Source organism: Scyliorhinus torazame, chromosome 19 (genome assembly GCF_047496885.1).
Source record: "Scyliorhinus torazame isolate Kashiwa2021f chromosome 19, sScyTor2.1, whole genome shotgun sequence".
In the NCBI taxonomy this organism is placed as follows: Eukaryota; Metazoa; Chordata; class Chondrichthyes; order Carcharhiniformes; family Scyliorhinidae; genus Scyliorhinus; species Scyliorhinus torazame.
Window position 1 is genome coordinate 24,456,936 of NC_092725.1, and position 27,133 is coordinate 24,484,068.

The following is a 27,133-nucleotide window of genomic DNA, read 5'->3' on the forward strand; positions in this document are numbered from 1 at the left end:
TATGGGTTGCCCCAAGGGAATGCATTTCGGTATATGCAACTGAGGGCTTTTGCGAGGCAACACGTGAGGGAATTCCCGCAGCTCCCGACGCAGGAGGTGCAGGATAGAGTGATCTCATAGAATTTACAGTGCAGAAGGAGGCCATTCGGCCCATCGAGTCTGCACCAGCTCTTGGAAAGAGCACCCTACCCAAGTCCACACCTCCACCCCATCCCCATAACCCAGTAACCCCACCCAGCACTAAGGGCAATTTTGGACACTAAGGGCAATTTAGCATAGCCAATCCACCTAACCTGCACATCTTTGGACTGTGGGAGGAAACCGGAGCACCCGGAGGAAACCCACGCAGACACGGGGAGAACGTGCAAACTCCGCACAGACAGTAACCCAGCGGGGAATCGAACCTGGGACCCTGGAGCTGTGAAGCAATTGTGCTAACCACCATGCTACCGTGCTGCCCTTATCTCACAGAGACGTGGGTGGGGGGTGGTAAGGTGTCAGACATATATAGGGAAATGAGGGACGAGGGGGAGATCATGGTAGATGAGCTGAAAGGGAAATGGGAAGAAGAGCTGGGGGAGGAGATTGAGGAGGGGCTGTGGGCTGATGCCCTATGTAGGGTTAACTCATCGTCCTCGTGTGCCAGGCTAAGCCTGATTCAGTTTAAGGTGTTACACAGGGCGCATATGACTGGAGCACGGCTCAGTAAAATTTTTGGGGGTAGAGGGTAGGTGTGCGAGATGCTCGAGAAGCCCAGTGAATCACACCCACATGTTCTGGTCATGCCCGGCACTACAGGGGTTTTGGGTGGGGGTGGCAAAGTGTGCATTGGACCCCCCAGGTCGAACCAAGCTGGGGGTTGGCTATATTTGGGGTTGCAGAAGAGCCGGGAGTGCAGGAGGCGAGAGAGGCTGATGTTTTGGCCTTTGCGTCCCTAGTAGCCCGGGCAGGATATTGTTAATGTGGAAGGAAGCCAAGCCCCCGGGTGTGGAGACCTGGATAAACGACATGGCAGGGTTTATAAAGTTAGAACGGATTAAGTTCGTACTAAGGGGATCGGCTCAAGGGTTCACCAGGCGGTGGCAACCGTTCGTCGACTACCTCACAGAAAGATAGAGGGAATGGAAAAGAGGAAGACAACAGCAGCAACCCAGGGGGGAGGGGGGAATCGGACGGACTCTCAGGGATGTTATTGTATATGTATAGGCACTTGTTTTAGGTAATGTATATTGGATTGTTGGATTGTATCTTTGGAGAGTATTTATTTTTGACAAGGCAGTTGCCATTTAGTTTGTTTTTTGTTTCTGTTCATATATTATTTATTTATTTGTTTAAAACTGGCCACTGTTATTTATATTGCTTTATTGTTGTTTAAAAGAAACACTACGTATTGTTATGTTTGGCCAAAAAATCTTGAATAAAATATATTTTTTAAAAAATAAAAAATTTAGAGTAGTAGCCAATTATTTTTTTCTTCTAATTAAGGGGCAATTTAGCGCGGCCAATCCACCTAACCTGCACATCTTTGGGTTGTGAGGGTGAAACCCACGCAGACACGCGGAGAATGTGCAAACTCCACACGCACGGTGACCCGGGGCCGGGATTCGAATCCGGGTCCTCAGCGCCGCAGTCCCAGTGCTAACCACTGCGCCACGTGCCGCCCTCTGGATCTTTCTGTTTGAATTAAAGGCACAGGCCGCTTAGCCTTAAAGTCACAGGTTCATTAATCATCCATGGATCAAAAATGTGACGGCAAAAATAAAAAAGGGGATTATGGTAATAATCAGGGACAAATGGGAAGGACCTTTAAGGTCAGACTGTGTGTGTGTGTGTCGGACTGTATACGTGCATGTGTGTGTATCATATTGCATACGTGTGTGAGTTGGATTGTGTGCACGTGTATGTGTGATGTGTGTGTTGGGCTGTGTGTGTGTGTGTATCGGACACTGTGCGGGTGTGTGTGTTAGACTGTATGCAGGTGTGTGTTGGACTGTAGGGGGGGGGTGTTTGTCGGACTGTGTTGGCGTGTGTCAGACTATGTATGTGAGCGCTTTGGACTGTGCAGTTTTGGGTGTGTTGGACAGTACGCAGATGTGTATGTCGTCGGACTGAGTGCGGTTTTGCATGTGGGTGTCGGATTGTGAGTGGGTGAGTATGTCAGACTGTGTGAGGATGTGTGTCAGGCTGTGTGTGGGTGTTTGTGTCGGACTGAGCATGTGTCGGCTATGCATCAGACTAAGGATTTGTGTGCTTGTCGGACTGTGTGTCAGACTGTGGATGTGTTTCAGATTGTATGCGGTGGTGCACGTAGGAGTGTGTGAGGGTCTGTGTCGGCTGTGCATTGGACTGTGTATAGGTTTATGTGCATGTCGGACCGTGTGCGGGTGAGTGTCGGACTGTGTGTGTGGGGGTATGTGCATCGGACTTTGATTGTGTGTCACTGCTGTGTGTGCGTACCCAGCACCTGCATGCATGAGGGAATCTTCATCCAGAATGGACAAGGCCGTTTTGCCGCAGCCCACACCCACCTTCCCCAAGTACAATGAGGACAAGGCAATGAAAGGATTGCTGAACAATTTTATTTGGGGGGGGGGGGTCACTCCATCACGATTCAGCGGGGGCCGGGCTGCCCCCCCCCGACCGTGCTCACTTCCTCTTTCCCCGGGGCGACCGAACCTGGCTCCCGGATGGACTCAGCGCCTCCAGGGACAGGAGCCTCTGGTTGAGTCGCTGCTCGCCCTCGCGTAGCTGGCTCTCCAGCGACGTCTTCAGCTCGGACACCTGCTCGGTCAGCCGGGTGCGGATGTATTGCTGCAGCTCCTGGTCAGGCTGCTCCGGTGGGCTGAGCTCCCCTGCTATGGCCATGGTGCATGGAGGGAGAGAAAAGATTTAGCAAGAGAGGTAACTGTCTGCTCCCACCCATTCCCAACCGTTTTCCTCCCTTCCTTCAGCCCCCTGCTCACCGTGGTTACCCGGATGGCCGCCACCCCTCACAATCTGACTCTCCGGAAACAGGCCTCCGTTAAGTGATGCCACGGGACCATTGAAAAGTTACAGCACAGAAGGAGTCCATCGGGCCCATCGCGTCCATGCCAGCCCAAAGCCACCAGGGTGCCCTTTGTATATCCACCTCCCTGCACCCAGTCCACAGCCCTGTACCTTACAGCACGGAAGGTGCAGATCCAGGTACCTTTCACAAGAGTTTCGAGTCTCTGCCTCCACCACCAACTCGGGCAGCGTATTCCAGACTCCCACTACCCTCTGTGCAAACATGTTCTTCCTGGGCGGCATGGTGGTTAGCACTGCTGCCTCACGGCGCTGAGGACCCGGATTCGACCCCGGCCCAGTCCATGTAGAGTTTGCACATTCTCCCCGTGTCTGCGTGGGTTTCACCCCCACAACCCAAAGAAGTGCTGGTTAGGTGCATTGGCCACGCTAAATTGACCCTTAATTGGAAAAAATAAAACATTTAAAAGAAGTTTTTCCTCATGTCCCCTCGACACCTTCTGCCACTTATCTTGAAGCCATGTCCCCTGGTTCTAGAATTCTCCATCAAGGGAAACAATTTTATCCTGTCTATGCCATCTCTTCCCCTCATAACTTTGTGCACATCAATTAAGTCACCTCTCAGCCTTCTTTGCTCCAAGGAAATTAATCCCAACCTGAGGGGCCTCTGACAGGGGTTTGCTGACATCATGTCAGAAGGATTAAAGGTGAGAGTGGGGCCTGAGGTGGTGGGCGATCTTCGGTGTGTCGGAAGATCTGGGAGCCCAGGGGGTGAGAGCGGACAATGTTCTGGCCTTTGCCTCCCTGGTGGCCCGGAGATGGATCGTACTCGGCTGGAGGGACCCGGAGCCCCCGAGGTCGGGGGTGTGGGTGAGCGACATGCCCGAGTTTCTCAGACTGGAGAACATTAAATTTGCCTTGAGGGTTTCGTTGCAGGGGTTTGCTCAGAGGTGGCAGACGTTCATCGATTTCGAGAAAGATGAAGCTGGGAGTGGGTCGCTGGGGGGGGGAAGGGAGGGGGCAAGTAAGGGCAGGAGAACTAGTGGAAGGGGGGCTGGGGAAGGTGGTCCTTTATGTGTCAGCCATGTTGGCTGGGATTTGTTACTGGGGGGGCAGGTTTGTTTTTTTTTTGCTCTTGTTGAAATCTGATGTTTAAAATGGTTAAAATTATAAATGCCTCAATTAAATATTTTCAACAAAAAAAAAGAAAATAACTCCAATCTCTCCTCGGAGCCACACTTTTCCAGCCCTGGCAACATTCTTGTAAACCTCCTCTGCACTCTCTCCACAGCAATAACGTCCTTCCTGTGATGTGGTGCACACAAAACTCCAGCTGTGACCTGACCAGCGTTTTATACAATTCCTTTTATTTATTTTTTTAATAATGTTTTATTCAGGTTGTGGCGCACAAAGACTCCGTGAGACAAACAGAGTGAAGTCGATGAGGCTTTATTAAGCGTGTCTGTTCCCCAGCAGCCCGATAGTAAACTGGCCTGCGGGGGAAGGCACCGGCTTCTTATACTTCGCCTTCAGGGCGGAGCATGAGGTCAACGGCCAACCAGGACCCGGGATCTGTCAGCCAATGACATTAGGGCTTCCAGTCCCACATGACGCCCAATACATACTACCACACAGGTATTTGAATTTTTTTTATAACAGTGACATAAACAATGACATCAACGTGGAAAAATAAACATCCCCCCCCCCCCCCCCCAGCCCAAACTTCACACCTCAACCTAAAACAACAATCCGCCCCCCCCCCCCCCCAACCTGGAATACTGAATCTGCCGACATTTTAATTTTCCCCGAGAAAGTCGACGAACGGCTGCCACCTCCGGGTGAACCCCAACATTTTGCCTTAAGAGGGTCACTTTATTTTCTCGAGACTGAGGAACCCAGCCATGTCACTAACCCAGGTCTCTACACTCGGAGTCTTCGAGTCCCTCCACATTAAAGAACCGTCTCCGAGCTACCAGGGAGGCAAAGACCAGGACGTCAGCCTCCTTCGCCCCCTGAACTCCCGGATCTTCCGACACACCAAAGATAGCTACCTCCGGACTCGGCACCACCCGTGTTTTTAGCACTGTAGGCATTGCCTTAGAAAAACCCTCTAAGCTTCGGGCATGCCCAAAACACGTGGACATGATTTGTGGGCTTCCCGCGCACCTCGCACACCTATCCTCTACCCCGAAAAACCTGCTCATCCTAGCCCCTGTCATGTGTGCCCGGTGGACTACCTTAAACTGTATCAGGCTGAGCCTGGCGCACGATGAGGAGATATTAACCCTGCTGAGGGCATCCACCCATAGCCCCGCCTCTATCTCTTGTCCTAGCTCATCCTCCCACTTGCCCTTAAGCTCCTCCACCGGAGTTTCCTCTGCCTCCGAAGGCTCCTGGTAAATATCCGATACCTTCCCCTCTCCCACCCAGGTACTGGAAACTACTCTATCCTGTATCCCCCGTGGCGGCAGCAGCGGAAAGGCCGGCACCTGTCTCCTCAGGAAGTCTCGCACCTGCAAATACCTAAAACCATTCCCTGCTGGCAATTTAAATTTATCCTCCAGCGCTTTCAAGCTGGGAAAGCTCCCATCTATAAATAGATCCCCCATCCTTCTAATTCCTGCCCTCTGCCAACTCCGGAACCCGCAATCTAGCCTACCCGGTACAAACCTGTGGTTATTATAAATCGGGGTCCAAATCGATGCTCCCTCCACTCTCTTGTATCTCCTCCATTGCCCCCAGATTCTCAGAGGAAACAGGTGCCGGCCTTTCCGCTGCTGCCGCCACGGGGGATACAGGATAGAGTAGTTTCCAGTACCTGGGTGGGAGAGGGGAAGGTATCGGAAATTTACCAGGAGCTTTCGGAGGTGGAGGAAACTCCGGTGGAGGAGCTTAAGGGCAAGTGGGAGGACGAGAGATAGAGGCGGACTTGTGGAGTATCGGGCCGGCGAGATCGTCAGAGGAGCCGTTACCAGTGATGCCAAACTGGTGTCTTTACATGACGCCGCCTCCATCCGCTCCCATGTCGACTCCTCCCCCACTACCCACTTCCTAGTCATGGCTATATTAGCCTCCCAGTAGTAGTTGCAGAAGTTCGGCAGCACCAACCCACCTTCCCCCCGACTGCGCTCCAGCAACACTTTCTTCACCCGCGGGGTTTTACTCGCCCACACAAAGCCGGAAATAACCTTATTCACCCGCTTGTAAAAGGCCTTTGGGATGAAGATGGGGAGGCACTGGAAGACAAACATAAGTCTGGGGAGGACCGTCATTTTCATGGTCTGTGCCCTCCCCGCCAGTGATAGCGGGAACATGTCCCATCTCTTAAAGTCCCCTTCCATTTGTTCTACCAACCGGGATAGGTTTAACTTGTGCAGTACCTCCCATTCCCGGGCCACCTGGATTCCCAGATATCGAAAGCTCTTCCCTACCATTCTAAGCGGCAGCTCTCCCAGTCTCTTCTGCCCTCTTGCCTGGATCGCAAACATCTCGCTTTTCCCCCATGTTCAATTTATACCCCGAAAAATTGCCAAATTCCCCCAAGGTTCGCATTACTTCCCCCATCCTCTGTGCGAAATGTACAAGAGCAGGTCATCTGCATAGAGCGAGACCCGGTGCTCTCCCCCTCCTGAACCAGCCCTTTCCAGTTCCTAGAAACTCTTAACGCCATGGCCAATGGCTCTATGGCCAGAGTGAACAGTAACGGGGAGAGGGGGCACCCTTGCCTCGTCCCTCGGTGTAGTTTAAAGTACCCCGACCTCAGCCGGTTCATACGCACACTCGCTACTGGTGCCTGATAGAGCAACTGCACCCAGTCAATAAAGCCCTCACCAAACCCAAACTTTCCCAGCACCTCCCACAGGTAATTCCACTCCACCCGATCAAAAGCCTTCTCCGCATCCATCGCTACCACCACCTCCACCTCCTCTCCTTCTGAGGGCATCATAATAACATTGGCCTTTAGTTGCCTGCCCTTTACAAATCCCGTCTGGTCTTCCCCTATCACCCCCGGGACACAGTCCTCGATCCTTGTGGCCAGTATCTTAGCCAGCAGTTTGGCATCCACATTAGTAGAGAAATCGGCCTGTATGACCCACATTGCTCCGGATCCTTCTCCCGTTTCAGGATCAATGAAATCGAGGCCTGCATTGTTGGGGGGAGGACTCCCTTCTCTCTTGCTTCGTTAAATGTCCTCACCAGCAGTGGGCTCAATATCTCTGAAAACTTCTTATAAAATTCCACCGCGTAGCTGTTAGGCCCCGGGGCCTTGCCCGACTGCGTGCCCTCCAGCCCCTTGATTATTTCCTCAATCTCAATTGGGGTTCCCAGCCCTTCCACCAGGCCCTCCTCCACCCTCGGGAACCTCAATTGATCCAGAAACTGCCTCATCCCCTCCACCCCAGACGGGGGTCCGACTCATAAAATTTACTACAGAAGTCCTTAAACAACTCGTTCACCCCCGCTGGTTCCAGGACAGAATTACCGTCTCTATTCTTTACCTATCTCCGTGGCCGCCTCTCTTTTCCTGAGCTGGTGGGCCAACATTCTGCTTGCCTTTTCCCCGTACTCATAGATCGCCCCACTTGCCTTCCAACTGTTCCACCGCTTTCCCTGTGGTCAACAGCCCAAACTCCGCCTGTAACCTCCGCCGCTCCCTCAGTAGCCCCGTTTCCGGGCCCTGCGAGTATCTCCTGTTCACCTGGAGTATCTCCTCAACTAACCTGTCCCTCAGCCCGTTCTGCCTCTTCTCTGTGGGCCCGTATCGAGATTAATTCCCCTCTGACCACTGCCTTCAAAGCTTCCCAGACCGTCGCTGCAGAGACCTCCCCCGTATCATTTGTTGCCAGGTAGTTCTGGATGGATTTGTTAACCCGTCCACAGATCGCTTTGTCCGCTAGCAACCCCACATCCAGTCTCCACAGCGGGTGTTGCCCTCTCTCCACACTAACCCGTAGATCCACCCAATGCGGGGCATGATCAAACACTGCAATTGCCGAGTACTCGGTAGCCACCACCTTCGGTATTAGCGCCCTGCTCAGAACAGAAAAGTCGATGCCAGAATATACCTTGTGGACATGTGAGAAAAAGGAAAACTCCTTCTTCCTCCTCCATGCAAACCTCCATGGGTCTTCTCCCCCCCATCTGTTCCATAAAACCCTTCAATTCCTTTAGTCCAATTCCGGATCAATGACTGTGTTGAAGTCCCCTCCCATGATCAGATTATGTGACTCTAAGTCTGGGATCTTACCTAAAACCAGCCTCATAAATTCCGCGTCATCCCAATTCGGAGCATAAGTACCACTCGCATCCCCTCCAGCTTCCCACTCACCAATATGTACCTACGCCCCCCTTGTCTGACACGATTCTCCCTGCCTCGAATGCCACTCATTTGCTGATCAAGGTCGCTACTCCCCTGGTCTTTGAGTCCAGTCCTGAGTGGAACACTTGGCTAACCCACCCCTTCCTCAATCTCGTCTGGTCTGTAACTTTAGGTGTGTCACTTGTAGCATTGCCACGTCCACCTTCAGCCCCCTCAAATGCGCGAACACGCGAACCCTCTTGACCGGCCCATTCAGTCCTCTAAGATGCCATGTGATCAGCCTGGACGGGGGGCAGTTGTCCCCTTTCCTTTGCCTCATTAAAGGTCCTCGTCAGTACCGGGGCGAGCAAGTCCACATATTTTCTATAGAATTAGACTGGGAATCCATCCGGTCCCGGGGCCTTTCCCGCCTGCATCCTAATTCCTTTCACCACTTCTTCTACCTCGATCTGTGCTCCCAGTCCCACCCTTTCCTGCTCTTCCACCTTGGGAAATTCTAGCCGATCCAAGAAGCCCATCATTCTCTCCCTCCCATCCGGGGGTTGAGCTTCATATAATTTTTTATAAAATGTCTTGAACACTCCATTCACTCTCTCCGCTCCCCGCTCCATCTCTCCTTCCTCATCCCTCACTCCCCTATTTCCCTCGCTGCTCCCCTTTTCCTCAATTGGTGTGCCAGCAACCTGCTCGCCTTCTCCCCATATTCGTACTGTACACCCTGTGCCTTCCTCCATTGTGCCTCTGCAGTGCCCGTAGTCAGCAAGTCAAATTCTACATGTAGCCTTTGCCTTTCCCTGTACAGTCCCTCCTCCGGTGCTTCCGCATATTGTCTGTCCACCCTCAAAAGTTCTTGCAGCAACCGCTCCCGTTCCTTACTCTCCTGCTTCCCTTTATGTGCCCTTATTGATATCAGCTCCCCTCTAACCACCGCCTTCAACGCCTCCCAGACCACTCCCACCTGGACCTCCCCATTATCATTGAGTTCCAAGTACTTTTCAATGCACCCCCTCACCCTTAGACACACCCCCTCATCTGCCATTAGTCCCATGTCCATTCTCCAGGGTGGGCGCCCTCCTGTTTCCTCCCCTATCTCCAAGTCCACCCAGTGTGGAGCGTGATCCGAAATGGCTATAGCCGTATACTCCGTTCCCCTCACCTTCGGGATCAATGCCCTAGCCAGCACAAAAAAGTCTATTCGCGAGTAGACTTTATGGACATAGGAGAAAAACGAGAACTCCTTACTCCTAGGTCTGCTAAATCTCCACGGGTCTACACCTCCCATCTGCTCCATAAAATCTTTAAGTACCTTGGCTGCTGCCGGCCTCCTTCCAGTCCTGGACTTCGACCTATCCAGCCCTGGTTCCAACACCGTATTAAAATCTCCCCCCATTATCAGCTTTCCCATCTCTAGGTCCGGAATGCGTCCTAGCATCCGCCTCATAAAATTGGCATCATCCCAGTTCGGGGCATATACGTTTACCAAAACCACCGTCTCCCCCTGTAGTTTGCCACTCACCATCACGTATCTGCCCCCGTTATCCGCCACTATAGTCTTTGCCTCGAACATTACCCGCTTCCCCACTAATATAGCCACCCCCCTGTTTTTCGCATCGAGCCCCGAATGGAACACTTGCCCCACCCATCCTTTGCGTAGCCTAACCTGGTCTATCAGTTTCAGGTGCGTTTCCTGTAACATAACCACATCTGCCTTAAGTTTCTTAAGGTGAGTACCCGTGCCCTCTTTATCGGCCCGTTCAGCCCTCTCACGTTCCACGTGATCAGCCGAGTTGGGAGGCTTCCTACCCCCCCCCCCCCCCCCCCCCCCCCCCCCCCCCCCCCCTTGTCGATTAGCCATCAACTTTTTCCAGCTCCTCACCCGGTTCCCGCGCAGCTGTATCTCCCCCAGGCGGTGCCCCCCCGCCCATCCTCCCCCATACCAGCTCCCCCCTCTCCCCAGCAGCAGCAACCCAGTAATACCCCCCTCCCACCCCCCCCGCGAGATCCCCGCTAGCGTAATTACTCCCCCCATGTCAGCAAACTCTGGCCGACCTCGGCTTCCCCCCGTGACCTCGGCTCGCACCCTCCTTCCTGCTTCTCTATTCCCGCCATGATTATCATAGCGCGGGAACCAAGCCCGCGCTTCTCCCTTGGCCCCGCCCCCAATGGCCAATGCCCCATCTCCTCCACCTCCCCTCCTCCCCCCATCACCACCTGTGGGAGAGAGAAAAGTTACCACATCGCAGGATTAGTACATAAAACTCCTCTTTCCCCCCTTTTTAACCCCCCTCTTTGCCCCCCACATTCGCCCCACCACTTTGTTCAAACGTTCTTTTTAATAACCCACTCATTCCAGTTTTTCTTCCACAATAAAAGTCCACGCCTCATCCGCCGTCTCAAAGTAGTGGTGCCTCCCTCGATATGTGATCCACAGTCTTGCCGGTTGCAGCATTCCAAATTTTATCTTCTTTTTATGAAGCACCGCCTTGGCCCGATTAAAGCTCGCCCTCCTTCTCGCCACCTCCGCACTCCAGTCTTGATAAACGCGGATCACCGCGTTCTCCCATTTACTGCTCCGAGTTTTCTTCGCCCATCTAAGGACCATTTCTCTATCCTTAAAACGGAGGAATCTCACCACTATGGCTCTGGGAATTTCTCCTGCTCTCGGTCCTCACGCCATCACTCGGTATGCTCCCTCCACCTCCAACGGACCCGCTGGGGCCTCCGCTCCCATTAACGAGTGCAGCATCGTGCTCACATATGCCCCGACGTCCGCTCCCTCCGCACCTTCAGGAAGACCAAGAATCCTCAGGTTGTTCCTCCTTGCGTTGTTTTCCAGTGCCTCCAACCTTTCCACACATCGTTTCTGATGTGCCTCCTGCGTCTCCGTCTTCACCACCAGGCCCTGTATATCGTCCTCATTCTCGGCTGCCTTTGCCTTCACGACCCGAAGCTCCCGCTCCTGGGTCTTTTGTTCCTCCTTTAGCCCTTCGATCGCCTGTAGTATCGGGGCCAACAGCTCTTTCTTCATTTCCTTTTTGATCTCTTCCACACAGCATTTCAAGAACTCTTGTTGTTCAGGGCCCCATGTTAAACTGCCACCTTCCGACGCCATCTTGGTTTTTGCTTGCCTTCCTTGCTGCTGTTCTAAAGGATCCACTGCAATCCGGCCACTTTCTCCTCCTTTTTCCATCCGTATCCAGGGGGGATTCCCTTCTGGTTTACCACACAGTGTTTTTAGCCGTCAAAATTGCCGTTGGGGCTCCTATCAAGAGCCCAAAAGTCCGTTTCACCGGGAGCTGCCGAAACGTGCGACTCAGCTGGTCATCGCCGCACCCGGAAGTCGCTTCAGTGTCTTTTAATTCGCCTCCAGCTTTATGTCTTTAATAAAGGTCCATACTTCGTCTGGCGTTTCAAAGTAGAAGTCCCGTTCCTCGTGTGAGACCCACAGATGGGCTGCGTACAGCATCCCGAACTTCACCCCCTTCTTAAAGAGGGTTTTTGCCCGATTGAATCCAATCTTGGCCAGATCTGTGCCCAGGTCCTGATAGATGCGCAACTCACAGTTCTCCCACTTGCTGCTCCGTTCCTTCTTGACCCACCGCAAAACGTGTTCCTTGTCCATGAAACGGTGAAAACGTACCACCATGGCCCTCGGCGGCTCGTTCGCTCGGGGCTTCCTCGCGAGGGCTCTGTGCGCTCCGTCCAATTCCAGGGGCCGAGGGAACGCCCCAGCCCCCATCAACTTCTCCAACATATCCGTCACATAAGCCCTCGCATCCGATCCCTCACTGCCTTCAGGGAGGCCAACAATTCTGAGATTCTGCCTCCTGGACCTGTTCTCCAAGTCCTCCAACTTCTCCTGCATTCTTTTCTGGTGGCCGTTCATCATCCCCACCTTGCTTTCCAGCACGGTTATATACTCCTCCTCCTCGGACAACTTTTTGTTCGACCTCCTGGATCGCTCTCCCCTGGGTTTCCTGATTCTGAACTTGATCAATCGAAGCCTTAATCGGGTCCAGCGTGTCCTTCAGCTTGGCGAAGCAATCCTCGAAAAACCTCACCAGCTGCTCCGTCGACCACTATGCCATCTCCCCACGGCCCTTGCTCTCCGCCATGCTTTCCCGCGTTACCAGCTCTGCTCACATCTTCCTTATACGACTTTGTCTTCTCACACGGCCACTTCTCCATACACCGGAGGGGGATTTCTCCTCACTGTCTCACTCGTCACCGATTTGTCCCATAAAATCCAGGAAAAAACAGGGGAAAAAGGTCCAAAAGTCCGTTACAGGCGGGAGCTATCAAATGTGCGACCTACTCCTCCATGGCCGTCACCGGAAGTCTATACAATCCCAACATTATATTCTTACCTTTATATTCTATACCTCTGCCAATGGAGGAGAACATTCCATCTGCTTTCTCTACAACCTTGAACTGCTGCCTTTAGGGACCTGTACGCCAAAATCTCTCACTTCGTCTACCCCTTTTAGTATATCCCATTTATTGTGTCTCCCTATAACTTCGACCTCCCTAAATGCGTGACCTCACACTTCTCGGTGTTAAACTCCACTTTATCCCCCACTCCACCAATCCATCTGTATCGTTTTGAAGAGGGCACCACTGTGCCACCCAGTTGGCACTGCTGCCTCACGGCGCTGAGGACCCGGGTTCGATCCCAGCCCCGGGTCACTGTCCGTGTGGAGTTTGCACATTCTCCCCGTGTCTGCGTGGGTCTCACCCCCACAACCCAAAGATGTGCAGCGTAGGCGGATTGGCCGCGCTAAATTGCCCCTTAATTGGGGAAAAAAATAATTGGGTACTATACGTGTCGTTTTGAAGGTTATCGCCGACCTCTACACTGTCCACCACTCGGCCAAGCTCTGTGTCGTCGGCAAATTTCCCAATCATGCTCCCCACGTTCACGTCCAAATCGTTAATATATAACACAAACAGTAAGGGTCCCAACACCGAGCCCTGTGGAACACCACTTGAAACAACTTTCCAACTACAAGGGCTGCCATCGACCATTACCCTATGTTTCCCGTCACTCAGCCAACTTTTTATCCAGTTTGCCACATTGCCCTGTATCCCGTGGGCTTTCACTTTCTTGACCAATCTGCCATGCGGACTTTGTCAAACACCTTGGTCAGCCCCACTGCCTCGAAGCTGCGCAGGTCCCTGAATAGCTCCCCACCGCCACCCGCAGATCCAATTGGGATCGGTGCTCGAGACTCTCTGATCTTCAGGGCACTCACCAGAGGCTACCATTTCCTCAGGAGGGTCCTCCTCTTGTTCGATCACCAGTTCCTCTTCCTCGACATCTGAGAGAAGACAGAGGTGGGCGACAATGAGTGATTTCTGCGCCTTTGACAAAGTCGGGAGTCAGCAAATTGCTCCAACTGCAGCCAACATAGGGCGGTCGGGAGGTGCCCGCAGGCTTCCTCCCCGCAACAGCCAATATCTAATCAGTTCAGTGCGGCGCTCCCTCAGCACTGACTCTCCGACAGTGCGGCGCTCCCTCAGCACTGACTCTCCGACAGTGCGTCGCTCCCTCAGCACTGACCCTCCGTCAGTGCGACGCTCCCTCAATACTGACCCTCCGACAGTGCGGCGCTCCCTCAGCCCTGACCCTCAGACAGTGCGGCGCTCCCTCAGCCCTGACCCTCTGGCAGTGCGGCGCTCCCTCAATACTGACCCTCTGACAGTGCGACACTCCCTCAGTACTGACCCTCCGACACTGCGGTGCTCCCGCAGTACTGACCCTCTGACAGTGCGGCGCTCCCTCAGCACTGACCCTCGTGCGGCGCTCCCTCAGCACTGACCCTCGTGCGGTGCTCCCTCAGCACTGACCCTCCGACAGTGCGGTACTCCCTCAGCACTGACCCTCCGACAGTGCGGCACTCCCTCAGCACTGATCCTCGTGCGGCGCTCCCTCAGCACTGACCCTCTGACAGTGCGGAGCTCCCTCAGCACTGACCCTCTGACAGTGCGGTGCTCCCTCAGTACTGACCCTCTGACAGTGCGGCGCTCCCTCAGCACTGATCCTCCGACAGTGCGGCGCTCCCTCAGCATTGACCCTCCGACAGTGCAGCGCTCCCTCAGCACTGACCCTCGTGCGGCGCTCCCTCAGCACTGACCCTCTGACAGTGCAGCGCTCCCTCAGTACTGACCCTCCGACACTCCCTCAGTACTGACCCTCTGACGGTGCGGCGCTCCCTCAGCACTAACCCTTCGACAGTGCGGCGCTCCCTCAGCACTAACCCTTCGACAGTGCGGCGCTCCCTCAGCACTGACCCTCCGACAGTGCGGCGCTCCTTCAGCACTAACCCTTCGACAGTGCGGCGCTCCCTCAGCACTGACCTTCTGACAGTGCGGCGCTCCCTCAGTACTGACCCTCCGACAGTGCGGCACTCTCTCAGCACTGACCCTCTGACAGTGCAGAACTCCCTCAGTACTGACCCTCCGACAGTGCGGCGCTCCCTCAGTACTGACCCTCTGACAGTGCGGCGCTCCCTCAGCACTGACCCTCCGACAGTGCAGCGCTCCCTCAGCACTGACCCTCCGACAGTGCGGCGCTCCCTCAGCACTGACCCTCGTGCGGCGCTCCCTCAGCACTGACCCTCTGACAGTGCGGCGCTCCCTCAGTACTGACCCTCCGACAGTGCGGCGCTCCCTCAGTACTGACCCTCTGACAGTGCGGCGCTCCCTCAGCACTGACCCTCCGACCGTGCGGCGCTCCCTCAGCACTGACCCTCCGACAGTGCGGCGCTCCCTCAGCACTGACCCTCGTGCGGCGCTCCCTCAGTACTGACCCTCCGACACTGCGGCGCTCCCTCAGTACTGACCCTCTGACAGTGCGGCGCTCCCTCAGTACTGACCCTTCGACAGTGCGGCACTCCCTCAGCACTGACCCTCCGACAGTGCGGCGCTCCCTCAGCACTGACCCTCCGACAGTGCGGCACTCTCTCAGCACTGACCCTCTGACAGTGCAGAACTCCCTCAGTACTGACCCTCCGACAGTGCGGCGCTCCCTCAGTACTGACCCTCTGACAGTGCGGTGCTCCCTCAGCACTGACCCTCCGACAGTGCGGCACTCTCTCAGCACTGACCCTCTGACAGTGCAGAACTCCCTCAGTACTGACCCTCCGACAGTGCGGCACTCCCTCAGCACTGACCCTCCGACAGTGCCGCGCTCCCTCAGCACTGACCTTCTCTCAGTGCGCCGCTCCCTCAGCACTGACCCTCCGACAGTGCGGTGCTCCCTCAGCACTGACCTTCCAACAGTGCCGCGCTCCCTCAGCACTGACCCTCTCTCAGTGCGCCGCTCCCTCAGCACTGACCCTCCGACAGTGCGGTGCTCCCTCAGCACTGACCCTCTCTCAGTGCGCCGCTCCCTCAGCACTGACCCTCTGACAGTGCGGTGCTCCCTCAGCACTGACCCTCAGACAGTGCGGTGCACCCTCAGCACTGACCCTCTCTCAGTGCGCCGCTCCCTCAGCACTGACCCTCCGACAGTGCCGCGCTCCCTCAGCACTGACCCTCTCTGTGCGCCGCTCCCTCAGCAGTGACCCTCCGACAGTGCAGCACTCCCTCAGTACTGACCCTCCGACAGTGTGGCGCTCTCTCAGTACTGACCCTCCCACAGTGTGGCACTCCCTCAGTACTGACCCTCCCACAGTGTGGCGCTCTCTCAGTACTGACCCTCCGACAGTGTGGCACTCCCTCAGTACTGACCCTCTGACAGTGCGGCACTCCCTCAGTACTGACCCTCCGACAGTGCGGCACTCCCTCAGTACTGACCCTCTGACAGTGCGGCACTCCCTCAGTACTGACCCTCTGACAGTGCGGCACTCCCTCAGTACTGACCCTCCGACAGTGCGGCACTACCTCAGTACTGACCCTCCGACAGTGTGGTGTTCCCTCAGTACTGACCCTCCGACAGTGCGGCACTCCCTCAGTACTGACCCTCTGACAGTGCGCCACTCCCTCAGTACTGACCCTCCGACAGTGCGGCACTCCCTCAGTACTGACCCTCCGACAGTGTGGCGCTCTGTCAGTACTGACCCTCTGACAGTGCGGCGCTCCCTCAGCACTGACTCTCCGACAGTGCGGCGCTCACTCAGTACTGACCCTCCGGCAGTGCGGCGCTCCCTCAGCACTGACCCTCCGACAGTGCGGTGCTCCCTCAGCACTGACCCTTCGACAGTGCGCCGCTCCCTCAGCAGTGACCCTCCGACAGTGCGGCGCTCCCTCAGCACTGACCCTCCGACAGTGCGGTGCTCCCTCAGCACTGACCCTCTCTCAGTGCGCCGCTCCCTCAGCACTGACCCTCTGACAGTGCGGTGCTCCCTCAGCACTGACCTTCAGACAGTGCGGTGCACCCTCAGCACTGACCCTCTCTCAGTGCGCCGCTCCCTCAGCACTGACCCTCCGACAGTGCCGCGCTCCCTCAGCACTGACCCTCTCTGTGCGCCGCTCCCTCAGCAGTGACCCTCCGACAGTGCAGCGCTCCCTCAGTACTGACCCTCCAACAGTGTGGCGCTCTCTCAGTACTGACCCTCCGACAGTGTGGCACTCCCTCAGTACTGACCCTCTGACAGTGCGGGACTCCCTCAGTACTGACCCTCCGACAGTGCGGCACTCCCTCAGTACTGACCCTCTGACAGTGTGGCGCTCCCTCAGTACTGACCCTCCGACAGTGCGGCACTCGCTCAGTACTGACCCTCCGACAGTGCGGCATTCCCTCAGTACTGACCCTCTGACAGTGCGGCACTCCCTCAGTACTGACCCTCCGACAGTGCGGCACTCCCTCAGTACTGACCCTCTGACAGTGCGGCACTCCCTCAGTACTGACCCTCCGACAGTGCGGCACGCCCTCAGTACTGACCCTCCGACAGTGTGGTGTTCCCTCAGTACTGACCCTCCGACAGTGCGGCACTCCCTCAGTACTGACCCTCTGACAGTGCGGCACTCCCTCAGTACTGACCCTCCGACAGTGTGGCGCTCTCTCAGTACTGACCCTCTGACAGTGCGGCGCTCCCTCAGCACTGACTCTCCGACAGTGTGGCGCTCTCTCAGTACTGACCCTCCGACAGTGCGGCGCTCCCTCAGCACTGACTCTCCGACAGTGCGGCACTCCCTCAGCACTGACCCTCTCTCAGTGCGCCGCTCTCTCAGCACTGACCCTCCGACAGTGCCGCGCTCCCTCAGCACTGACCCTCTCTGTGCGCCGCTCCCTCAGCAGTGACCCTCCGACAGTGCTGCGCTCCCTCAATACTGACCCTCCGACAGTGTGGCGCTCTCTCAGTACTGACCCTCCCACAGTGTGGCACTCCCTCAGTACTGACCCTCTGACAGTGCGGGACTCTCTCAGTACTGACCCTCCGACAGTGTGGCACTCCCTCAGTACTGACCCTCCCACAGTGTGGCGCTCTCTCAGTACTGACCCTCCGACAGTGTGGCACTCCCTCAGTACTGACGCTCTGACAGTGCGGCACTCCCTCAGTACTGACCCTCCGACAGTGCGGCACTCCCTCAGTACTGACCGTCTGACAGTGTGGCGCTCCCTGAGATCTGACCCTCCGACAGTGCGGCACTCCCTCAGTACTGACCCTCCGACAGTGCGGCACTCCCTCAGTACTGACCCTCTGACAGTGCGGCATTCCCTCAGTACTGACCCTCCGACAGTGCGGCACTCCCTCAGTACTGACCCTCTGACAGTGCGGCACTCCCTCAGTACTGACCCTCCGACAGTGCGGCACTCCCTCAGTACTGACCCTCTGACAGTGCGGCACTCCCTCAGTACTGACCCTCCGACAGTGTGGCACTCCCTCAGTACTGACCCTCTGACAGTGCGGCATTCCCTCAGTACTGACCCTCCGACAGTGTGGCACTCTCTCAGTACTGACCCTCTGACAGTGCTGCGCTCCCTCAGCACTGACTCTCCGACAGTGTGGCGCTCTCTCAGTACTGACCCTCCTACATATTGGAACTGAAAACCTGCCCTGCTCTGACAGATCCGCTGCCCACCAGCTTACCTGGCTGAGGGTCTGGAATTCCAGGATAGGAAATAGTCAGGTCCAACAGAATCTGAGAGAGGCAATGGTATAGGAGGTTAACGAGGGCGTGTGGCAAACCAGTTATATCCCGACACCGAGTGTTCAACTGAGCGAGACAGGAAATCAAAGTAACAGGCAGAATTAGACAGCACAAACTGAGGTCTGTGTTTATCCCCCACCTAATCCTCCAACTCCCCCCTCACCCCCGTTCCCTGACCCCAATAAGGTACCAGGCTCGTCCCTGAGACCCACATTGACCTCAGCGCAGGAAGGTAAGGCCACAGGGCAGCAGGGAGAATGGCTAAGATCGAACATCCCAACTGGTGTGGAATGGGCCTTCCCTTCACTGCCTATCAGGCCAAAGGCAGGGATTACTGCCAGCTAACCAGAAACATGGTCGAAGAGGTTGATATGCAGGAGTTTCGTAAAAGGGCAAGGAGAGCGAGAGACAGAGAGGGTGAGGGAGGGAAATCCAGAGTTTAGGCTCCCTTTCCCTCACCACCCCAGACAGCTGAAGGCACGGCCGCCAATGGTGGAGCGATGGGAATGGGGAGACGCAGACAATGCAGAATCGCCGAGCAGAAACTTATAGCCAAGTTCCGCACACGAGTACAGACTCAACCGGGACCTGGGATTCATGTCGCATTACATTCACCCCTCACCATCTGGCCTGCGAAATCCTACCAACCGGCTTGACACAATTCACACCTCTTTGACCTGGGGTTACCCCTATCTCTGGATCTGTAAATACTTAATTACCTGCAAAGACTCGCATTCTAAGCATTGTCTGGCATCTTTGATTTTGTCTATATATATGTTTCTGGAACATACCTCTTCATTCACCTGAGGAAGGAGCAGTGCTCCGAAAGCTAGTGATTCAAAACAAACCTGTTAGACTTTAACCTGGTGTTGTAAGACTTCTTACTACTCCCAGGACAGGTACTGCACGATGGTAGATACAGAGCAAAGTTCCCTCTACACTGTCCCCATCAAACACTCCCAGGACAGGTACAGCACGGGGTTAGATACAGAGTAAAGCTCCCTCTACACTGTCCCCATCAAACACTCCCAGGACAGGTACAGCACGGGGTTAGATACAGAGTAAAGCTCCCTCTACTCTGTCCCCATCAACACTCCCAGGACAGGTACAGCACGGGGTTAGATACAGAGTAAAGCTCCCTCCACACTGTCCCCATCAAACACTCCCAGGAGAGGTACAGCACGGGGTTAGATACAGAGTAAAGCTCCCTCTACACTGTCCCCATCAAACACTCCCAGGACGGGTACAGCACGGGGTTAGATACAGAGTAAAGCTCCCTCTACTCTGTCCCCATCAAACACTCCCAGGACAGGTACGGAACGGGGTTCGATACAGAGTAAAGCTCCCTCTACACTGTCCCCATTGTGGTGGCATGCATTAGGGGTATTACGGTACCCTGTGATGCCGAGAGACTATTGGTGGATAGATGCCAGGTCCCAATTGGATCAGCCGCCTACTGGCTCCACCCAGTAAGGCGGAGTATAAGAGTCCGGGTTCTCCCAGCAGCCGCATTCTGTAACTGTGCTGCTGGGGAACAAGTCTGTGTAATAAAGCCATCGATCGACTCCTTCTCATCTCGTCTCATGAGTGATTGATTGTGCTGCAATTTATTACGCAGACTTTAAAGAACATGGAGCTCTGAATCATTCCAGAGTGTCTGCGAATCAGCCCACGCGGCAAACTCAGCGGCCACTTTTGAACACTGGTTAGCGCGCTTTGAAGAATACCTCCGAACGGCCACCTGCGTACCTACAGAGGACCAGAAAATGCAGGTCCTGCATTCCAGGGTGAGCCCGGAAATCTACACTCTCAGAGGATGCGGATGATTACCAGGCGGCGCTCGCCATGCTGAGAGGAATCTACATTCTGCCCGTCAACCAGGTCTACGCACGCCACCAGCTCGCGAAGAGACGGCAAATCCCCGGGGAATCGCTGGACGAATTCTACAGTGCGCTGTTAATACTGGGGAGAAATTGAAACTGCCCACCTGTTTCGGCTAATGAACATACGGAGCTACTGATTCGGGATGCTTTCGTGGCAGGTGTGCTTTCATCCCAAATTCACCAGCGATTGCTGGAAAGAGACTCACTAGGCCTCAAGGAGGCACGGGCCCTCGCTGCCTCGCTCGATGTGGCATCGCAAAACGCCCGTGCCTATGCCCCCGACCGCGCGGCAGCCCCTTGGGCACCGTGGGCCCCCACCGCGACCGCACCCCCGGCAGTCCTGTGCTGCCAGAGCGCCAGATCACCTGGCCGGGGGGGGGGGGGGCCTGCTGCTACTTTGTGGGCAAGCGAAACACCCCCGACTGCGCTGCCCGCTCAGCCCTCTGTAAAGGGTGCGGCAAAAAGGGGCACTTTGTAGGAGTGTGCCAGGCCCGGGGGGTCACCGCAATCTCCGGGGGAGAACCAGGACCCCAACCTCAACCCCCCCCAACGATCCATGTGCGGCCAACGGGCGCCGCCATCTTGGGTCCCGGACTCCATGCGGGAGGGATGGGCGCCGCCATTTTGTGCTCCTCCGGCCACGTGCGATCAATGGGCGGCGCCATCTATTCCACCCCCGACCGTGTGCGACCCGTGGACGCCGCCATCTTGGCTGACGGCTAAGGACCCCGGGATGGACGGCCCCACGGGGCCTGAGGAAAACGCCCCGATGCAGCAACAGCGACTGGCTTCGGTGACCCTGGACCAGTCGCGGCCCCGAACGCTCCAAACGGCAACAACGACGGTATTCATAAACGGGTACGAGACGCCCTGTCTGATCGACTCTGGGAGCACGGAGAGTTTTATACATCCCGATACGGGAAGACGCTATTCCCTTCCGATCCACCTGAGTAATCAAAAGATTTTCCTGGCAGCAGGATCCCATTCTTAGAGATCAAAGGGTTCTGCATCGCGAACCTCACGGTGCAGGGGAGGGAGTTCAAGAACTACCGGCTTTACGTCCTCCCCCCACCTCTGCGCTGCCACACTCCTGGGGTTGGATTTTCAGTGCAACCTCCAGAGTTTAACCTTTCAATTCAGCGGCCCTATACTCCCACTCACGATCTGCGGCCTTGCGACCCTCAAGGTCGACCCGCCTTCCCTATTTGCAAACCCGTCACCACTAGGAGCAGACGGTATAGCGCCCAGGACCGAACCTTTATCCGGTCAAAAGTCCAGCAGCTGCTGAGGGAAGGCATAATCCAGGCCAGCAATAGTCCCTGGAGAGCTCAGGTGGTAGTTGTAAAGACCGGGGAGAAGCAGAGGATGGTCATAGACTATAGGCAAACCATCAATAGGTACACGCAGCTGGATGCGTACGTACCCTCTCCCCCCATATCCAACATGGTCAATCGGATTGCACAGTACAAGGTCTTTTCCACGGTGGACCTTAAGTCCGCCTATCACCAGCTCCCCATCCGCCCTGAGCGACCGCAAATACACGGTTTTTGAAGCAGACGGGCGGCTCCATCACTTTTTAAGGGTTCCATTTGGCGTCACTAATGGAGTCTCGGGTCTTCCAATGGGAGATGGACCGAATAGTTGACTGGTACGGTTTGTGGGCCACATTTCCGTACCTCGATAACGTCACCATCTGCGGCCACGATCAGCAGGACCACGACGCAAACCTCCGCAAATTCCTCCAGACCGCAAATGCCCTGAATCTCATATACAACAGGGAGAAATGCGTGTTTAGCACCGACCGTCTAGCCATCCTCGGCTACGTAGTGCGAAATGGAGTTATAGGCCCACACCCTGAACGCATGCGCCCCCTCATTGAGTTCCCCCTCCCTCACTGCTCCAAGGCCTTGAAACGCTGCCTGGGCTTTTTCTCTTATTACGCCCAGTGGGTCCCCAACTACGCGGACAAGGTCCGTCCACTAATTTAGTGCACTGTCTTTCCCCTGTCGACGGAGGCCCGCCAGGCCTTCAGCCGCATCAAAGCAGATAGCGCAAAGGCCACGATGCACGCGATCGACGAGTCTCTCCCCTTCCAAGTCGAGAGCGACTCGTCCGACGTAGCTCTGGCGGCCACCCTCTACCAAGCGGGCAGACCCGTGGCCTTCTTCTCCCGCACCCTTCACGCCTCAGAAATCCGCCACTCCTCAGTGGAAAAGGAGGCCCAGGCCATAGTAGAAGCTGTGCGACATTGGAGGCATTATCTGGCCGGCAGGAGATTCACTCTCCTCACTGACCAACGGTCGGTTGCTTTCATGTTCGATAATGCACAGCGGGGCAAGATCAAGAACGACAAGATCCTAAGGTGGAGGATCGAATTCTCCACCTATAGCTATGAGATCTTGTATCGTCCCGGAAAGCTGAACGAGCCTTCCGATGTGCCAACGCACAAGTGGACCGCCTCCGAGCCCTCCATGAGGACCTCTGCCACCCGGGGGTCACTCGGTTCTATCACTTCGTGAAGACCCGCAACCTGCCCTACTACATGGAGGAGGTCAGGACCGCCACCAGGAACTGCCAAATCCGCGCGGAGTGCAAACTGCACTTCTACAGGCCAGATAAAGCGCACCTGATAAAGGCTTCCCGTCCCTTTGAGCGCCTCAGTCTGGACTTCAAAGGCCCCCTCCCTCCACCGACCACAACACGTACTTCCTGAACGTGGTTGACGAGTACTCCCGGTTCCCTTTTGCCATCCCCTGCCCAGACATGACCGCGGCCACGGTCATTAAAGCCCTCTGCACCATCTTTACACTGTTCGGTTTCCCTGCCTACATACACAGCGATAGGGGTCCTCCTTCATGAGCGACGAACTGCGTCAATTCCTGCTCAACAAAGGCATTGCCTCGAGCAGGACGACCAGTTACAAACCCCGGGGAAACGGACAGGTAGAGAGGGAGAATGGAACGGTCTGGAAGACCATCCTCCTGGCCCTAGGGTCCAGAAATCTCCCAGTCTCCCGCTGGCAGGAAGTCCTCGCGGATGCCCTCCACTCAATCCGGTCACTGCTTTGTACCACAACAAATCAAACACATCACGAACGCCTCCTTGTCTTCCCTAGGAAGTCCTCCTCCGGAACGTCACTCCCGACCTGGCTGGCAGACCCATCCTGCTCCGAAAACATGTGTGGGTGCACAAATCAAACCCGTTGGTCGAGAGGGTTCATCTCCTCCACGCGAACCCTCAATACGCCTACGCGGCATACCCTGACGGCCGACAGGACGCGGTCTCTCTGCGGGATCTGGCGCCCGCCGGAACTCCACACATACCCCCAACATCAATCACCCCCTGCCTCTCACCGGCGCACCCCACAGCCGCCCCCTTCCCGGGTGGATCGGTCCTTCCCCCGGCCCTGCCTAGGGGTAGTGAAGCAGGAAGAGACATCGCTACGCTCCCAGAGACGACGGTGCCCGAGCCAGTGCCTGCATCACCATCGGGGCTGAGACGATCGGGGCAGACGACCAGGGCACCCATTCGACTCAACAAATCTTTATAACAAAGCAAGAAATGCCTCTGTAAATAATTCAGTTGCCCAGTAAAAGCGGCATTGTAAATAGTCCCAGTAGTTTGATATTGGAGCACAGCCACTGTGTTAGTGGCATCCCAGGTACCGACTCTGAAAACCCCTACCACCATACGGCCCACTACCCCGCCGGTTCTTTTTTAACAAGGGGTGAATGTGGTGGTATGCATCACAGGGTATTATGGTACCCTGTGATGCCGAGAGGCTATTGGTGGATAGATGCCGGGTCCCGATTGGAACAGCCGCCTACTGGCTCCACCCAGTAAGGCGGAGTATAAGAGCCCGGGTCCCTACAGCAGCTGCATTCTTTAACTGTGCTGCTGGGGAACAAGTCTGCATAATAAAGCCATCGATTGACTCCTTCTCATCTCGTCTCGTGAGTGATTGATTGTGCTACACCCATCAAACACTCCCAGGACAGGGACAGCACAGGGTTAGGTAGAGATTAAAGCTCCCTCTACACTGTCCCCATCAAACACTCCCAGAATAGGTACAGCACGGGGTTAGATACAGAGTAAAGCTCCCTCTACACTGTCCCCATCAAACACTCCCAGGACAGGTATAGCACAGTGTTAGATACAGAGGAAAGCTCCCTCTACACTGTCCCCATCAAACACCCCCAGGACAGGTACAGCACGGGGTTAGATACAGAGTAAAGCTCCCTCTACACTGCCCCCATCAAACACTCCCAGGAAAGGTACAGCTCGGGTTCGATACAGAGTAAAGCTTCCTCTACACTGTCCCCATCAAACACTCCCAGGACAAGTACAGCACGGGGTTAGATACAGAGAAAACATCCCTCTACACTGTCCCCATCAAACACTCCCTGGACAGGTACAGCACGGGGCTAGATACAGAGTAAAGCTCCCTCTACACTGTCTACATCAAACACTCCCAGGACAGGTACAGCACGGGGTTAGATACAGCGTAAAGCTCCCTCGACACTGTCCCCATCAAACATTCCCAGGACAGGTACAGCACGGAGTTAGATACAGAGTAAAGCTCCCTCTACACTGTACCCATCAAACACTCCCAGGACAGGTACAGCACGGGGTTAGATACAGAGTAAAGCTCCCTCTACACTGTCCCCATTAAACACCCCCAGGACAGGTACTGCACGGGGTTTGATACAGAGTAAAGCTCCCTCGATACTGTCCCCATCAAACACGCCCAGGACAGGTACTGCACGGGGTTTGATACAGAGTAAAGCTCCCTCGATACTGTCCCCATCAATCACTCCCAGGAAAGGTACAGCACAGGGTTAGATACAGAGTAAAGCTCCCTCTACACTGTCCCCATCAAACACTCCCAGGACAGGTACAGCACGGGGTTAGATACAGAGTAAAGCTCCCTCTACACTGTCCCCATTAAACACCCCCAGGACAGGTACTGCATGGGGTTTGATACAGAGTAAAGCTCCCTCGATACTGTCCCCATCAAACACTCCCAGGACAGGTACAGCACGGGGTTAGATACAGAGTAAAGCTCCCTCCACACTGTCCCCATCTAATACTCCCAGGACAGGTACAGCACGGGGTTAGATACAGAGTAAAGCTCCCTCTACACTGTCCCCATCACACACTCCCAGGACAGGTACAGCACGGGGTTAGATACAGAGTAAAGCTCCCTCTACACTGTCCCCATCAAACACTAACACGACAGGTACAGCACGGGGTTAGAAACAGAGTAAAGCTCCCTCTACACTGTACCCATCAAACACTCCCAGGCCAGGTACAGCACGGGGTTAGATACAGAGTAAAGCTCCCTCTACACTGTCCCCATCAAACACTCCCAGGACAGGTACAGCACAGGGTTAGATACAGAGTAAAGCTCTCTCTTCACTGTCCCCATCAAACACTCCCAGGACAGGTACAGCACGGGGTTAGATACAGAGTAAAGCTTCCTCTACACTGTCCCCATCAAACACTCCCAGGACAGGTACAGCACAGGGTTAGATACAGAGTAAAGCTCTCTCTTCACTGTCCCCACTTACCTGCCGAGTGAAGACGTACTTGTAGAGTTTGAAATGCCTGAAATAGGTATCGAGGATGTAATCCGTTACCAGTTTGACCTGGTCACTGTTGAACAGGTCAATGCTGAAAGGTGGCCTCTGGAAATGGAATGAGATTAACGATCAGTGCGCTGAGCTGACAGTTCGACCGCGGGACGAGCAGTTATGCTGCTGTGAGAAGTGCCCTTCGCTGCCTCAGTTTTCCCTTGCTACCTACAACGGGACGGACTGGGAAACCGGACAGATCCTGGACATATCCCACGAGGAGTGTCTGGCCAATGGGGCTGACTTTCAATCGGTCGCCCGACTGAGTTTGTCACCCCGCCTGTCCCGCTGTCCATCCAGGGAAGGTGCTGGCCCCACTGTCCACTTTTTGGTTTGATTCCACGATAGTGGCAGCACTTGGTGAACAATCCTGAGTGCGACCGGGTCAACCAGTTTAAAGTTGATCTTGTACCGTGGCTCATTTATTTATTTATTTATAAATTTAGAGCACCCAATTCATTTTTGCCAATTAAGGGGCAATTTAGTTTGGCCAATCCACCTACCCTGCACATCTTTGGGTTGTGGAGGCGAAACCCACGCAAACACGGGGAGAATGTGCAAACTCCACACGGACAGTGACCCAGAGCCGGGATTGAGCCTGGGACCTCGGCGCCGTGATGCAGCCGTGCTAACCACTGCGCCACCGTGCTTTCATGTGGCTGATTTGTACGTGCTCAGAGCTGCGTACTATCACAAGCAGGGACTTGTGCTCTGCAAGCGAAAGGGATATGTCCAAGCCTTGCGCCTTCATGGAATTATGTGGGAGTTTGGGGTTGAACCCGGCCAATCAGAGTGACTTGCCAACGAATCGGCATCCCTTTCCTCCTGTGGTGGACATTGTTGTGATCTTCTGAAATTTAGCATCCTTGTGAGTGCAATGCAGAAAGCTTCGGCAAGAAGTCTATCTTGTCACGTTCTGTACTACCTCCGGAGGTGCTGTATTGCAGGAAATTGGGGCATTTGTCTCAAATTGGGGCGGGGGGGGGGGTCAGTAAAGAGGGAGTGTGGGGATAAGGAAAGACGGGCACTTTGCCGTAGCTCATCTGGACCAACCCAAGAATGCCAAATTTCAAATGATTGCAACAGTGAACACCACAGGGTGCTGATGGGCTGGCAACTCAACTCTGATTGGCTGAGGCATTGCCATGGAGAAAGCAGACAGGAAGCAGTCGGCTGCCCAGTTTCCCGGGCAATTC

At 55.2% G+C, this 27,133-nt stretch overlaps 1 protein-coding gene across 2 annotated transcripts in view; it reads right to left on the minus strand.

Annotated features, from left to right (window-relative positions):
* Positions 1-2,557: 2,557 nt before the first annotated feature.
* cfap119 (cilia and flagella associated protein 119) overlaps positions 2,558-27,133 on the minus strand; it is a 57,196-nt gene continuing 32,620 nt past the window's right edge. Inside the window, exons 5-8 of one of the 2 annotated variants that reach the window (XM_072484151.1) lie at positions 25,875-25,991; positions 18,361-18,412; positions 13,579-13,644; positions 2,558-2,852 (exon numbers count right to left, since the gene is read on the minus strand). In XM_072484151.1, coding sequence (XP_072340252.1) covers positions 2,647-2,852; positions 13,579-13,644; positions 18,361-18,412; positions 25,875-25,991 — 441 coding nt within the window. In that variant the 3' untranslated portion in view covers positions 2,558-2,646. Of the gene's footprint in view, positions 2,856-13,578; positions 13,645-18,360; positions 18,413-25,874; positions 25,992-27,133 lie in introns of both variants that reach the window. The other variant, XM_072484149.1, reaches the window with a different exon arrangement.